The 14,602-nt window shown below is 44.5% G+C and overlaps 1 protein-coding gene across 3 annotated transcripts in view; it reads right to left on the reverse strand.

The window, feature by feature from the left end:
* Nucleotides 1–1,559: 1,559 nt before the first annotated feature.
* The window catches only part of LOC138196112 (glutamate receptor 4), a 107,366-nt gene continuing 94,323 nt past the window's right edge, over nt 1,560–14,602 (reverse strand). The window contains exons 12-16 of one of the 3 annotated variants that reach the window (XM_069145862.1): nt 13,145–13,343; nt 11,361–11,608; nt 8,130–8,244; nt 5,454–5,591; nt 1,560–3,576 (exon numbers count right to left, since the gene is read on the reverse strand). In XM_069145862.1, coding sequence (XP_069001963.1) covers nt 3,412–3,576; nt 5,454–5,591; nt 8,130–8,244; nt 11,361–11,608; nt 13,145–13,343 — 865 coding nt within the window. In that variant the 3' untranslated portion in view covers nt 1,560–3,411. Of the gene's footprint in view, nt 3,577–5,453; nt 5,592–8,112; nt 8,245–8,921; nt 9,037–11,360; nt 11,609–13,144; nt 13,344–14,602 lie in introns of those variants that run through there. The other 2 variants (XM_069145860.1, XM_069145863.1) reach the window with 2 other exon arrangements.

Consider the following 14,602-nt stretch of genomic DNA (forward strand, 5'->3'; position numbering starts at 1 on the left):
GGAAGCATTATTTTTTAGCAGAGTGGAGCTGAAAATATTACTATTTATTATAATTATTATTATTACTATTTGGTCCAAAATTTGAAAAGTCATACTATAGCATGTCGTCCAAAAGGGAAAAAAAGTCATATTATAGAATGTGGTCCAAAATATCATAAAAAAGTCAGACTATAGCATGTCGTCCGAAATATCATAAAAAGTCATACTATAGCATGTCGTCCAAAATATCATAAAAAAGTCAGACTATAGCATGTCGTCCGAAAAGTGATGAAAAAAGTCAAACTTTTGCATGAAATATTTGGTTCATATTTCAGAAGACATGCTATAAGTATGACCGTTCAACTTACAGAAGCCAACACAGTGGTGCACCTGTCAGCGTTGTCGTCTCTCAGTCTCAAGGTCCTGGGTTCGATTCCCGCCGAGGACTTTCTATGTGGAATTTGCATGTTCCTGCAAAACTAATAACTTTAAAGGAAAGTTCATCATCCATAATATGGGTGACTAATTTGTGAATGTAGTCCATAATTTGTCAAGGGCAAGAATCGAACCTGGAATCTTCTGACCGGGAGGCAAAACATGCTGTAGTATCTCGTCCAAAACATGCTGTAGTATCTCGTCCAAAACATGCTGTAGTATCTCGTCCAAAACATGCTGTAGTATCTCGTCCAAAACATGCTGTAGTATCTCATCCAAAACATGGGAAAAAAGTCATACTATAGCATTTTGTCCAAAAGTAAAACAAAAAAGTCACATTATAGCATGGCGACCAAAACGTGAAAAAAGTCTTACGAATGTATGAACAAAAGTCAAACTTCTGATATTACTCATGGTCATAGTCGCGATTCTCCTGAACGGGAATCCAGTCAAAGTTTTTCGCCAGCTGTTACGGATTATTTTTAATGAATATTTTAAATTAGGAAATTTCGGTCAAAACGTGGAAAAAAAAAGTGAACTTTGCCTTCGATTCTTCAACTGTAGGAATCCTTTCCATCACATTGTCAGACACTCAGAATTACACTTTGAACCTGTCAGTAGCAAAACAACAACTTATAATAGTGGACTTCTATTAAGCTGTTGTCTGTGCAGGTATCTTATTTACCGTCAGTCACTTCCTGCTCCAAACCTCTCCGAACAAGCAAAATGGCGCCGGCCAAATTCTGAACTCGTGGCTTCATTCCAGCCGTTCACAAACCAACGGGTGACGTCACTGATGGTTGTCACCTGGTTAGTGCTGGACTTCCTGTTTGGAGAGATCACATATCAGTCAACATCACATCTCCCAAAATGTCTAACAATCCATGGGCTTTTTTTTTGTTGTTGTTTTTAATTAGCAAAGGAGCTTACAATTAATAGTCCTACAAACCAACTGTAACATAAATCTGAAGTGATTTGTGGCCCCCGGAGGTTCGAGGTCCCGGAGAGGTTACCTGGCTTTGCAGGGTCGGTAATTCAGCCGCAGTCAAAGGGAATTTCAATATAAAACCTTTGAAAAATAATAAAAAGATCCTCAAATAGTCAACAGAAACAAACATTCATACTTCCAATAATGACACAGTACATTGCAATTTGAAATTTGTTTTTACTTAAAAAAGATCAAAATAAAGATGTACAATTGAATCCAAAATAAGACGCCGTATTACACTTCAGCTCTAAAGACAGATGGCAGGACAAGAAGGCATGACCTGGACTATTTCAGCTGACTTCTCCGCTGTGAAACCCCCCCCTCCCCCCCCCGGTCCAGCTCAGCTACAGCATGTGTGAGGGGAACGGACCGGATGAGAACCGGGAATGAACAAAAAGAAACAAAACAAAAAACCCCATGAACCAACACCCATTGTTGGGCTGGTGCTGCTGAAGATGTGGCGTCTCGTAGCACATTTCAGAAGAGAGATGAGGACGCTTCAGTCAGCGAGACCGGAGCAAATACATTTCCGCTACAGGGCGTCCAGCCTCCCCGCAGGATCCACAGTGATTGAATAAGGAAGGGCTCTAATCATTGTTCAACATACAAACGGCGGCTCGGGTTCCACGTCTTACCGGAAATAGCATAGACATTTCAAATAACATACAGTGAGAGAAATGGTATTGTTCAATTTTGCCTCGTTTGGACTCATGTCTCCACACACGTAATGGTCTAAAAGATCTACCCAGATAGTACTTGACCGTCGACATTTAAAACCAGCAGACAGACGATTTCTTTTGAATTTCCGAGTACAAAAAATAGATTAAAGAATGAAAAAAATAGTTATATTCTTGACTGCAGTAACTTGATTTATAAAGCTGTACTCGTGAGCATCTCTCCGGGTCTACGTCTGCACAGTGAGGGGGTGTGGTTTAAGGATCGGGGGTGGAGCTAGTTAACATTCATTGTTGAATATATTTATTAATTTGTATGTAACAGGTATCAGAGTATTTGGGCAGTTGATACCCTTTCACAATAAGAGTGTGAATGTTCCTATATAATACAATTAAGTATTCAACACAAATTTTTAACACTGCCTTTCCACGCGTCTCCTCCTTCAAGTGGCATCGTCTTTTTCATTATTGCGATGAATAAAATCTTTAAAGATGATTTACAAAAAAGAACTGTCTGTCTGTTCACTACAATATCTTCTATGTACATCTGTTTAAAAAGCAAGCATGTTACACAGTCGTCCCTATGTACAGCTAGAGATTTCATTTTGTTTTTCACGGAATATACATATTTACTTATTTTCACAGTTTCCTATGTTTGCTCATATATTCAGTATCAATAGACTTCATTTTTGTTTTTATCAATACAAATATTTTCCATCATATCTTCGTGGCAGCGGGCCGCGACCCCTCCCAGCGTCACGCGTTGATATCTGGTGAGATAGTTGTCTCTCGAACGCTGCTCGTGTCTGTGTGGCAAATACTGTTCAGTTTGAAAACAATCTTGATTGTGGTTCAGTTTTTGCCAAATTCACAGCAATCAACAAAAAAAAGAAAAAAAAAAAAATGCACAGTTTTGAATTTCAAGTTTACAGTTTTCTGGTCTTTATCTTTATCATATATCATGATATTATTCATTGTCGTCCTTCCTCTTCTGTCACTGGAGTTGAAAAGGTTGAATGGCTCCAGTGGGTTTTCATGAACTTCCATGTGTCAACACAGTAAAAAAAAAAAGAAAAAAGAAGAACCGATTGTTCTGCCTCTGGTTTCCACAGATTTCGTAGAGAAGTCAACCGAGCCACAACAAGTCCTCAAACCTCTGACAGTGGGATTTGTTGTCGGCTCCTCTGTCGGCCGTGTCGCGCCCACCGGAGGAGACCCGTCGGCTGAGTGGATCCTGTTTCTTGGTAGGTTTGTTTCTGGTTGTGGGCGGTGTGATTACTGCTTGTTGTTGTTGTTGTTATTATTGGAGTAAGGCACTTGAGAGGTTTTTGGTTTTCACGGGAGCTCAGAGGAGACCAGGGCGAGGCCGGAGCTCTGACGGATGGGAGGCCCGGTGTGGACGGCCTTGGGACAGTCGGGCGTCAGCACCCGTCCGTTCTCCCCGACGCTGCCTGTGATGGACAGACGGGCCTTGTTCCTCATGGCTTCTGTAAATGTGAGCTGGGGAGAAAAGTAAAGAGAAAGGTTTGTGCATGCAAGCAGGTGGGAATACGAAAACTAGGACTGTTGCAGATTGGACTTTCAGGATGTGTTTGGAGATCATTTGGATAAATGCTTTTTTTTTTTTTTTTTTAAGGTTAGCTTCGACGTAGCATGTTTTCTTTTGCAATTATAATTTATCATAACTGGGTGTTGAAGCCAAGTGAGAAAAGATGTAAGACAGAAGAGAAGAGAAAGAGAAAAACGTTCCAAAGCTCTAAAACCTAGAATACGTAGGTTTGTGTTGCGTTGTTGTTCGCCAACGTTAATTATAAAACTTCTCTCTTCAAGAACCTGAAGTAAAACTAAAACTCCAATCTGCAGAAACAACACGTAGAAGACGTACAGTGCAGCTGTACTCACACACATATATATATATATATATATATATATAAACACAGTTAGAGTCAGAGAACACCTTTCATAGCCATTCAGAACAGTAGCCAGCCCCATACTACATGTAAATCCAAAGGCAACAGAATTATTACACAGTGAGTGACAGCTGCAGGCGGGACAGGGAAGCTGACTAAGCAACAGTCAAGCTAATGAAGAGTTGGCGCTGGAGTGCTGATGGGGGACACATAACCACGCTGGACAGATATACACCGAGCGAGGGGAGGTATCTGAAAGTCGAACGGTCCGGGACCCGGGGGAAATAACCAGTGGAAGCAGCCCACATTAATAAAGTGAGCTCGGCTCGGGGGGGGGGGGTGAGGGGGGAGGAGGGGGGGGGGGGGGGCCTCACTTGTGTTTACTGCGGCCGTACAATGTACGGAGCTTAAATGTGGCGTTATTATATCGGGCGTCCTGTGTGCTCGGGGCCGCTCGCTCATTCAGTTCGTCATGCGGCTTTACATTGAAGGTCTATTGTAACTGACAGTCGAAAGAGTGTGTGTGTGTGTGTGTGTGTGTGTGTGTGTGTGTGTGTGTGTGTGTGTGTGTGTGTGTGTGTGTGTAGGCCCTCAATGCTACGAATATAATTTTCAAGGTTTCTTATGTGGGAAAAAAAAAGGCACTTGAGCTTCAGATGTTCTACAAGTTGACGAACTGCCCTCACTCATGTTAGACGTGCGTCTACAACTGAGATGTTGGTCCTCATTTATCGTGCGTTTTACGTCCTCTGACAGGACATGCCGAGTGTAAGAAGCAATGTCACAGCAGCACTTAGATTTAAAAGCAGAACTCAGAAAACGGTGCTTTTAAATGGGTCGTAATGATTCCTACGCCGGGGAAACTACCTGAGCTCATGCGTGAAGTTGCGTTTTCCTCCTCAGATTTGAATAAAGAGGGATCAATAAAAACCTTGATCACGACTACCGTCTTCCCGCCGACTCTAAGCTGGGCGGCGCGGGTTCGATAAATGAGGGCCAACGTCTGCAGACACGCAAGCTGCGAAGCGGTCGAAAGGCGACGTCACGTCTGAAGATGACTCGTCGCCCGCTGTCACACTGAGAAGAAAAAGCTGGAGCGCAGACCGGAGACGTCACACCACCACAGCGAGCAGAGAGGACAGAGTGGGGAGAGCTTTTGCCACCGGTCACCACAGTCACTCAGCACGGAGAAAGCTAGCACGGGGAGATGATAGGTTTCACTTACAGTGTCTGTGCAGGGAGCTAGAGAGGGGGGTGGTGGGGGGGGGGGGGGGGAGGGGGGGGGGGAGCAAAGACTTTGGGTGGACCTTCTAGCTTCTACATCTTGTCAGCTTCCCCATCGCTGCCGTAATCATTGAACCCCTCGCTGAACTCGGCTAAGTTGGGGATGCTGGGCCTGGGGCTCTGGCTCTGGCTCGGCTCTGGGTTATGGTAATGTTGGGATTGGGATTGGGATTGGGCCTCCACCTTCATTCTCTTGGCCTCGTTGCGCGACTTGTAGCAGAACTCGATGAGGGCCACCAGCATGGCCAGGCCCAGGCCCCCGACGAGGATGTAGAAGACCCCCGCCACGTTGCTCAGGCTGAGGGCCTGGGACGACTTGTCCTGCAGCCGGCCGGGAAGGGGAGCAAAAACACAGACGTCAGCGCGAGCTTCAGCGGCAGCAGGTGCACACAGTCACTCAACACTTCTAAGACTGGCGAATCAGGAGAAATCTCACATCCACTTCACATCACACACAACTGATCACACTCACAGCACATTTCTGTTTTCATTACATACGTCTACACTCTCAGTCTGTAGCCGTGTTATCAATACTCTACCAATAAAACAAGATTATCCTCCATAAACTTCATTAAAGAGTCAGTTTAACCAAATTACAAAGAGGGTGTTTTCTCACTTAAGTCCAGCGCTGTCGAGTAGTGAAAAGAGTTTGAATTGGTTTTAGATATGCTAATAGTAGATTTACAATATGCAGAATTAAAAAAATACAAATAAAATGAACATCTTTCTCCATAAATAATGTCCTGATTATTCTGGATGAGCGCTCACCGTTCCAGACAAAATCGATGAGTGCACCACTCAACAATATACTCTATAATAACAATATACTCTATAATAACAATATACTCTATAATAACAATATACTCTATAATAACAATACACTATAATAACAATATACTCTAATAACAATATACTCTATAATAACAATACACTATAATAACAATATACTCTATAATGACAATATACTCTATAATAACAATATACTCTATAATAACAATATAATATACTCTATAATAACAATATACTCTATAATAACAATACACTATAATAACAATATACTCTATAATAACTATTATATACTCTATAATAACAGTATTATATACTCTATAATAACAGTATTATATACTCTATAATAACAATACACTCTATAATAACAATATACTCTATAATAACTATTATATACTCTATAATAACAGTATTATATACTCTATAATAACAGTATTATATACTCTATAATAACAATACACTCAAACCTTTCTTTTGTCAAATTAGCACCATTAAAATTGAGCTACAATATACCCAACATTGTACAGACACATACGACATTGGATGACGTCTTTTTCTGTGAATTATCAGCAAAACCTGTCAGAGATAATAATATTTAAGGTAACTGTAACTCACACCAAATCTATAAATATGCGTCTTGAGTTGTTTAAGGAGTGCAAATTTTGCTGTAAACTGTAGAAATCAGGGACCCAACGGCCTCCGTCACAACCAGTGCTGCAGCTCCAACTGATGAACAGTAAATCTACAATAAGGAACTTCCTGCTGTTACCAGGACACCGTTACGCGCCTGTCCCTTTCACCTCATGAGCAATCATCACCCGAGTTAAGTGAGAAAATCGGTGTTTTTGTCTTTTGGATGAACTGGTCCTTTAATCCCCTCTCAGACCGCCTGTCTTTAAACTCTGACGTCAACCTTTTGACCTCCTTTTATTTAAATGTTTGCAGCTGATCTCTCTGCGCGCTCTACCTGCCATTTATCGGCCTTCTGGTAAATCGCCTGGTTCGTTCAACTTATTACGCAGACGACTGCTCGTCATGCCGCAAGTCTCGTTTTTTTGTTTTTTTAAATTTATTTACGACAGCGTGTGCGTGCGTCCTGCACTGCGAGGATCTGATTAGGAGGAACGAGGGTGAACGAGGGTGAACGAGGGTGAACGAGGGTAAACGAGGGTGAACGAGGGTAAACGAGGGTGAACGAGGGTGAACGAGGGTAAACGAGGGTGAACGAGGGTGAACGAGGGTAAACGAGGGTAAACGAGGGTGAACGAGGGTGAACGAGGGTAAACGAGGGTGAACGAGGGTAAACGAGGGTAAACGAGGGTAAACGAGGGTAAACGAGGGTGAACGAGGGTGAACGAGGGTAAACGAGGGTAAACGAGGGTGAACGAGGGTAAACGAGGGTAAACGAGGGTAAACGAGGGTGAACGAGGGTAAACGAGGGTGAACGAGGGTGAACGAGGGTAAACGAGGGTAAACGAGGGTGAACGAGGGTAAACGAGGGTAAACGAGGGTAAACGAGGGTAAACGAGGGTAAACGAGGGTAAACGAGGGTAAACGAGGGTACGAGCTGCTTTGTCTGAAACACGGCCGCCGCCTCAGCTTCATCTGGAGGGTTCTACTAAAGCCGAGGCATGCTGCTGGAATCTAGTGTGACATACAGTATCGTCTGAGCATGCCCCGGGACCGTTTTAGGTGACAGCCGGTGTGTGTGTGTGTGTGTGTGTGTGTGTGTGTGTGTGTGTGTGTGTGTGTGTGTGTGTGTGTGTGTGTGTGTGTGTGTGTGTGTGTGTGCCTTTATCTGCAACCCACAGCTTAGCTGCTGTAAAAAAGCCGCTGCGGCATGCCTTGTGTCTGTCATGCTGTATCCCTCCGGCTACACCTCGAGCCTCTACCTGCATGTCTGTCACTCTCTCTCAGAGTATTATGTGCGTGTCTTATCAGCCAGCCTGCCGTAATAACAGAACGGTATACTGCCTGCCAGGCGCTATAAAAAAATAAAAAATAAATAAATAAAAAAGTGTGCATAGAGACAAAGAGAGAGGAGGGGAGGCTCCCAGGCTGGTGGAGACTGACCTTACTTCCCGAGTCCTTGGGTCCGCACTCCCCTTTATCGTACCACCATTTGTTTTTCAGTTTGTCTAAGACTCCTGCTTCACTCAGTTTCAATACGGCAAGGTTTACGGGCGTTCTTCAAATCACGGGGGGGGACCGGGGAAAGGGTGGGGTGGGGAAAATAACATAAATAACATCATAGGACATGTTATTTTATGTTATTCAATCAGAAGAAGCCCAACAAGAGCAGCTCAGTACTCTTTCACAAAGTGACGAAGCCAGGAAGGAGCCCCACTGGTGCTACATGTCTCTTTGCTCATCGATGGAGGTGTCTGTTTTTGCAAGGTTCGGGGTTTTATTGGGAGATATTTAAGGTGGGACGGGGGCGGAGCTAACAGACATATATATGTTTGTGGGGCCCCGGCTGCATCGCTTTTCTGGAACGGGCGCATACTGCCGGGACCTTTCTTACAACACGGGAGGCTGGTACTGACGAACCAAAACTATTGGCTCAGAAAATGCACTTCATGCTCACTGGTGCACTAAAAACACCCACAACAAGCCCGCCGTTGTGTGCTGAGATACTTGTTTTGAGGAGTTAAGACGCTGATAGCGAATTATGTCGTGTAACTACGGCAGAATATTTCTGCTTCGACAGTACTCGCTCTCCTCTTCAGATTAAAGGTCGCAGCTTTCCAAGTTGTCCGCGTAGCTTTAAGGTAATCGACCCGGCAGATGCGCCTGTTACCAACAAAACACATTTCTCTTTTACCCGCATCAAGGTCACATGGGCATAGCGACATAGCGGCTAACCTTCTCGCCACCGCCTCCGCTGCCACACTCTCCTTTGTCGTACCACCACTTGTTTTTCAATTTGTCCAACAGGCCTTGCTCATTGAGTTTTAACACGGCCAGGTTAACTGCACTTCTTGAAAACGATAAAACATATTTGGTGAGAGGGGTGAGTATGCTGTCCAATTTGGGAGGGAAGGGAGAGAGGGGGGGGAGGGGAGGGAGGAGTAGCAGTAAGAGAGGGACAAGGGTGGAAAAGTGCATTAATCCCATTCGAGGAACCCGAACGCACACTGAACGCAAAATCTCTCTCTTCGCACGGGAACATAATGTCAAATAATCTCCTGTAATTCTGCCACTGTTGTGGTTTTAAACTTAATCTGTGTCGTGTTCGAATAAAACGCTGTTGCAACAGCTTGGCTGGCGAAACAAACACTGAAAGGATGGCCTTCAAGTTTTAAACAGTCATTCGTGGTCCCCAGAGGATGATTACTGATGACTTTAGTGTTCACCTTTAGCACCACCACCGGGCAGGAAGTTCAATTTGTTCAATGTTATTTAGTTTTACACCGAATTATGATTGAATTCTGTAAAGTTCTTTTTACGGGTTTTTCTACCCTAATAAGGACAAAAATTACATAAATATAAAACATCATATTTAACTAAGAAAGAAGTGGCACAAAATTGCCCAAATTAAAACACAAAATTTTGGCACAAACTCTTCACCTTCAGCACCGTCAGTCCCGAAACACCGAAACAGACACCTCCAAGTCATTCGGACCCGTCTCACACATGTATGTACGTTAGCTCATTTAAAGCTCACAGGGTTTCTGGGCATTAAGCGGTTCTCGGAAAATCACGATTGACTCGCATAAAGCGTCTGTGAAAAGCTTTTTAAAGTGAGCGTGCATCACGATTTCATGGGTTCTTTTGAAGGCTGCTGCGTTGAGATCTGATGATAGCGAGCGAGAGAGATTCGCCTCAGCGTGCGTTTTGATCCTTTTAATTTATTTGTATCATTACGAAAAAACAAATAAAACAAAAAAACCAGTCAGTAATGGGAATGGATCAGAAACACAAAGCAACACGGCCTATATTTCAGTTTAAGCTGATGATTTTTTTTCGATTGCGGAGCCATGTGAAGTAACAGCCTCGGCCAACAATGCTGCCAGCTCTCCATGTCGCTGGTGTGTTTCCTCGCTGATATCCGGACAAGTGACTGACAGAAGACGATAATCCCCCGAAACAACAAGATGGAGGCCCGGAGAAGAGGACTACCGTGGTCTGTCAGGGACTCTTTCCTGGTCAAAGCAGTGGCTGAAAACTGGCACCAGCCCGGGCTGCAAAACAACAAACCGGCGGCTGCTCTGCTCGACATCGGGCTTCGTTGGCAGAGGAATTTACAGAAAACAACTAACAAGAGTTTAATTTCCTGGCTGTAAGGAGCTGGCTGCTTCGCAGAAAATTACTTTGTTGGTTGCTATTCCCAAAGTATAAAAAAACAACCACTCATGTTCTGTTGTTTTCAGCGCGATCTCTAATTACATGCGATCAATGATAACAATGCTCCGTGCAGTTGTTAAAGCATCACAGGAAAGTGCTCTCTGTGGTATTTTCTTAACATCCACAGGAACAAATTAAAGTGCAGGCAAATGTGAAGCTGCACACGCATAGACAACACTTGCGCAGTTCTGCAGTTCAGTCTACTTATCCACTCCCCTCAGAGAGACCTTGCTGGCGGGCTTTGATCAATGAGTGTGCAGATTGAAAGTGCAACTCCCCACAGTAATGACACTGTATTCTGTGGCAGGTCTGTAAATTCCACTATGCGCGGGAGGCAGTGACAGAGTCTGGCAGAGTTACCCGGGGCTGAGCGTTCAGATGGCTCCCACAACACGACTCCAGTCACTCAGTTGAAAAATAAAGAACCAGTCAACCGTGAAGGAAAGCAGAGGTAGCATTAGCGAAATATCTCACTAATTACAGCATGAATCATAAAATGCAAGATTATCTTCTAAATAAGACATTTTTTTTTTTTTTTTTTTTTTTTTTAGATGAGTCAAGAGAGCTTTCCAGCATGCCATCACAACATCTCTGCCCCCCCCCAAAAAAAACACAAAAAAAAAATAAATCCCCCAGCAAGCACGATCACAGAGTTACCTGGTGTGGAGAGCTGTAAAGAACACAAAACATGAAATAAAAACCACCCCTGCCTCAAAACACAGCGAAAGCCCCCACGTGCATGCGACAAACACGGATGTAAAAAAAAAAAAAAAAAAAAAAAAAAAAAAAGCCGCTACACTTCTGCCCTAAAAACAAACACATAACACGGCCCCACCCGCCCACCCGCCCCACACCAAGCAGAACGTGGAGACAGATAGAGATAGAAAAGGCGGCACACCAGGGAAGGTGGAATACCATAACAACACGTAGCACATATTGTTACACTATTCCACCCACCTTAACTGTGAACCCTTGGGCGTGGCTACTCCGTAGCCTTTGGAGTCCAAGTTGCCTCCCACTTTCATTGTGTCGCACGGCTTGCGCTGCTCTGTGTACTCATTCATGGTGGACTCCAACAGAAAGGCGTATTTCCCTTTGGACTTGCGGACCCGCGCCACGCCCTCGGCCGTGGTCTTGGTGAAGACCGTGGGCTCGGCCGACTTCATGTATCCCCACATCTTCTCGTAGACGGCGATCTTGGACCGCTGCGGGGTTGTTAAAGGGAGGGAGGGAAGGGGGGGAGGTTTCAAAGGTAGATGTGTTGTGAGAGATGGAGAAAGCACAAATACATACAATACAAAATAGAGAAAACATGGACCATCAGTTCGATAGGTGGCGTTGTGTTTGCACTTTTTTTTTTAAAGCATTAGATTAATAACGGCAACGAACAATACGAGCGGATTCATTTGTGTAAACGTCCAGAATTTACTAGGTTTGGTGGGATATCTAGAAAAAAAAACACATCTAACCCTTTAAAGGGTTCACTTCGTCTATATTACATGAGCATGTATCCCACCCCTTATCCTGGTTTATAGGACATATCTGTCTTAAGATTAGAGGTCTTCCTTCACCCCAATACAATGGAGGGGAGTTACATTAAAAACAGTCGGATCTCTTTTCTTTCTTTTTTTTAAATTTTGCTGAACAGACGCAACGTGACGCTTTTTTTGTCACGAACAGTGTAACTTTAAAACGGGTCTGTTAAAAGTTTGGTTCATCACAAAAAAGGAGCACACGAGGAGGTTAGTTTAAACGTCCTATAGCAAGATAACCTACACATTGTCCATCTGTATATTCATATTCTTGCAAAACATGACTGAGGCACAGAAAAAGTACTGCACAGCTGCAAGAATGATTTGATACGGTTTTCATAGTTGTTTTCATTAGATGTGAATTTAAAAGACGGGTCTAAAAACAAAGACCTGAATCCCGGTCGTATCCACGTCTTTTACACCCGAGCTGACAAACTCTAAGTGGTAAGGTTGACCCGAAGATATATATTCTTTTAGTTTTGTAAAGATTGTAACGCCCCTGCAGAGTGTGCATGTTGCGAGCCTTCAGATTAGCGGTCTGTGGTATTCAGTATTTCTGTGGCGTGTTCTTGCCATTCGGAGACAGAGATGATGTGCACAGTCAAAAAGAGAAAGTTAAACGTATTCAAGCCCGAAGCTTCAAGCAACCTGTGTAGACCACGTAGAGGAAGAAGAGCAAGGGAAGAGCGCTTGATGCAAAATATAATTGGGTGAAATGTGTCTTTTTCGGCTGCATATATTCGTGAGATGTTCGATGTGACATCGTCACCGTGCAGCAGGTCGGCAAGAAATAACCTTTTGCACCAAGAAATTTTATTTACAAGTTTACCAATTTGCTGCGTTTATGATGTTTTTACCCACAAAAAAAAACGTTTTTAACGAATGTTTCTTGCAAAACTAAAGCGGTTTTGTTGCCTTAATGAAGGATGAGAACCTGTTTCTACTGATGAAGTGAACTTTTTAAATCCACCCCAGCCGTCTTCTTAGGACTTGGATGTGACGCAAAAACATAGAACTTCTTGGTTTAAAAGAAAAAGCTGAACATCAACATTTACTTCCAATATCTGACAAAACAAATTAGTGGCAGAGAAACGTGATTTAAAAGTGTACGATCAGCCTTTTCTCTGGTGTTGTAGAGATGTGAGGACTGCACGGGCTCCCCTACCTGTCTGAGAGTGGACCGTTAACCCCTCGGTCACACCAACTCACCCTGAAGAACTCTTTGGTGGAGCCGGAGTCCAAAGTGCCGTAGGCGATGTCGGTCTGCTTGGCCAGGTCCTCGGCGCTCTCGATGGGAGAAACCATCCTCTCCACGGTGAGGAAGGCGGCCAGGTTGGCCGTGTAGGACGAGATGATGATGAGCGTGAAGAACCACCACACCCCTCCCACGATTCGTCCCGATAACGACCTACGAGGGAGGAAGGAGGAGGGACGAGGGAGCGTAGCGCGGGGGGGACGGTTTGGGAGGGATTAGGACGTAGAAGGGCGGGGGGGAGGGGGGGTGGGGTCGTGCGATAATTGTAAAATTAGGAGAAGAGGGGAGATAAAAAAAAAAAAAAGACAGAAAACAGTCAAGTCAGTGGTGGAAAGTGCAGTGAAAGTAGACAATTACAATGAACTATGAGTAAAGCATGGAGGGCCACCACTAAAGATGCTGATGTAAAACCACAAGGTGGCGCTCTGGCAACACTCAAACCGGCCAGAGCTGTATTTCCCCTCATTAGAGCAGACTGCCTTATAAAATTAAATCTCATATGCTTGTGCTGAACAGTTTTGATAAATAAAAGCTATATAGGCTGTGTCCGTCCGTCCCCCCCCCCCCCCCCCCCCCCAACCCCGCTTTTGTTTATTGGCAGGATGAAAAGAGCTGGAGGCCCCCCGCCCCACCACCACCACCCCCCTCCAGCCGGGCAGAGTGGCGGCACTGTCCTTTTCTTGTTCCCTCGCTCGGGGGAGACAGATAGCTCGCCGCTCAGGAGCGGCGGAAGGTCGTGAGGAGAATCTTAAAGCGTAAATGCTGCATTGAGGAGAACAAACAAGATCTCCCCTCGGTGCAAATCAAACAGCGGAGGGTACAAAACCCTCAGGCCCTCGGTGTCAGATGGAGGCAGAGAGATGGTGGATGCGAGGAGGGGAGGGGGGTGGGGGAGGGAGACGGGCATCTGCAACAGTCAGTGTTTTCTTGGCTGGTATTTCCCTGTGCCGTGTTGCAATCTGGTCATATTCCATCGTTCGCAAAGCATCCCATTCGCTCATTTGACTCCACGTACAACAGACACTGCAAAAAGAAAAAGGAAGAAAGCCTCCCCTGTGGCCCCCAAACACTTAAAAAGAAGAGTGATTATCACCCCCGCTCGACAACCTTTATGAACAATCATTCAGGGTTGCTTTGCTCTGTTTTAACAAATCACAGCGTTGTGCTACGAGGAGCCGTCGACCGAGCCGGAGAATCGCTTCAGGAAAACATCCCGTTTTTCTTGCTCTCTGCACGATGAAAGCGCCTGCAGCGGCTCAGGCAGCTTACAAATGGAGGAGTGCTGCAGTGGAGCATGCCTCCTCCACACACACACACACACACACACACACACACACACACACACACACACACACACACACACACACACACACACACACACAGGAAACTTTGCCCATGAAATAGACTTATTG

The sequence above is a fragment of the Embiotoca jacksoni genome, unplaced genomic scaffold (assembly GCF_022577435.1).
Source record: "Embiotoca jacksoni isolate LCO1_2020_lvr unplaced genomic scaffold, fEmbJac1.0.p SCAF_13, whole genome shotgun sequence".
Taxonomy (NCBI): domain Eukaryota; kingdom Metazoa; phylum Chordata; class Actinopteri; family Embiotocidae; genus Embiotoca; species Embiotoca jacksoni.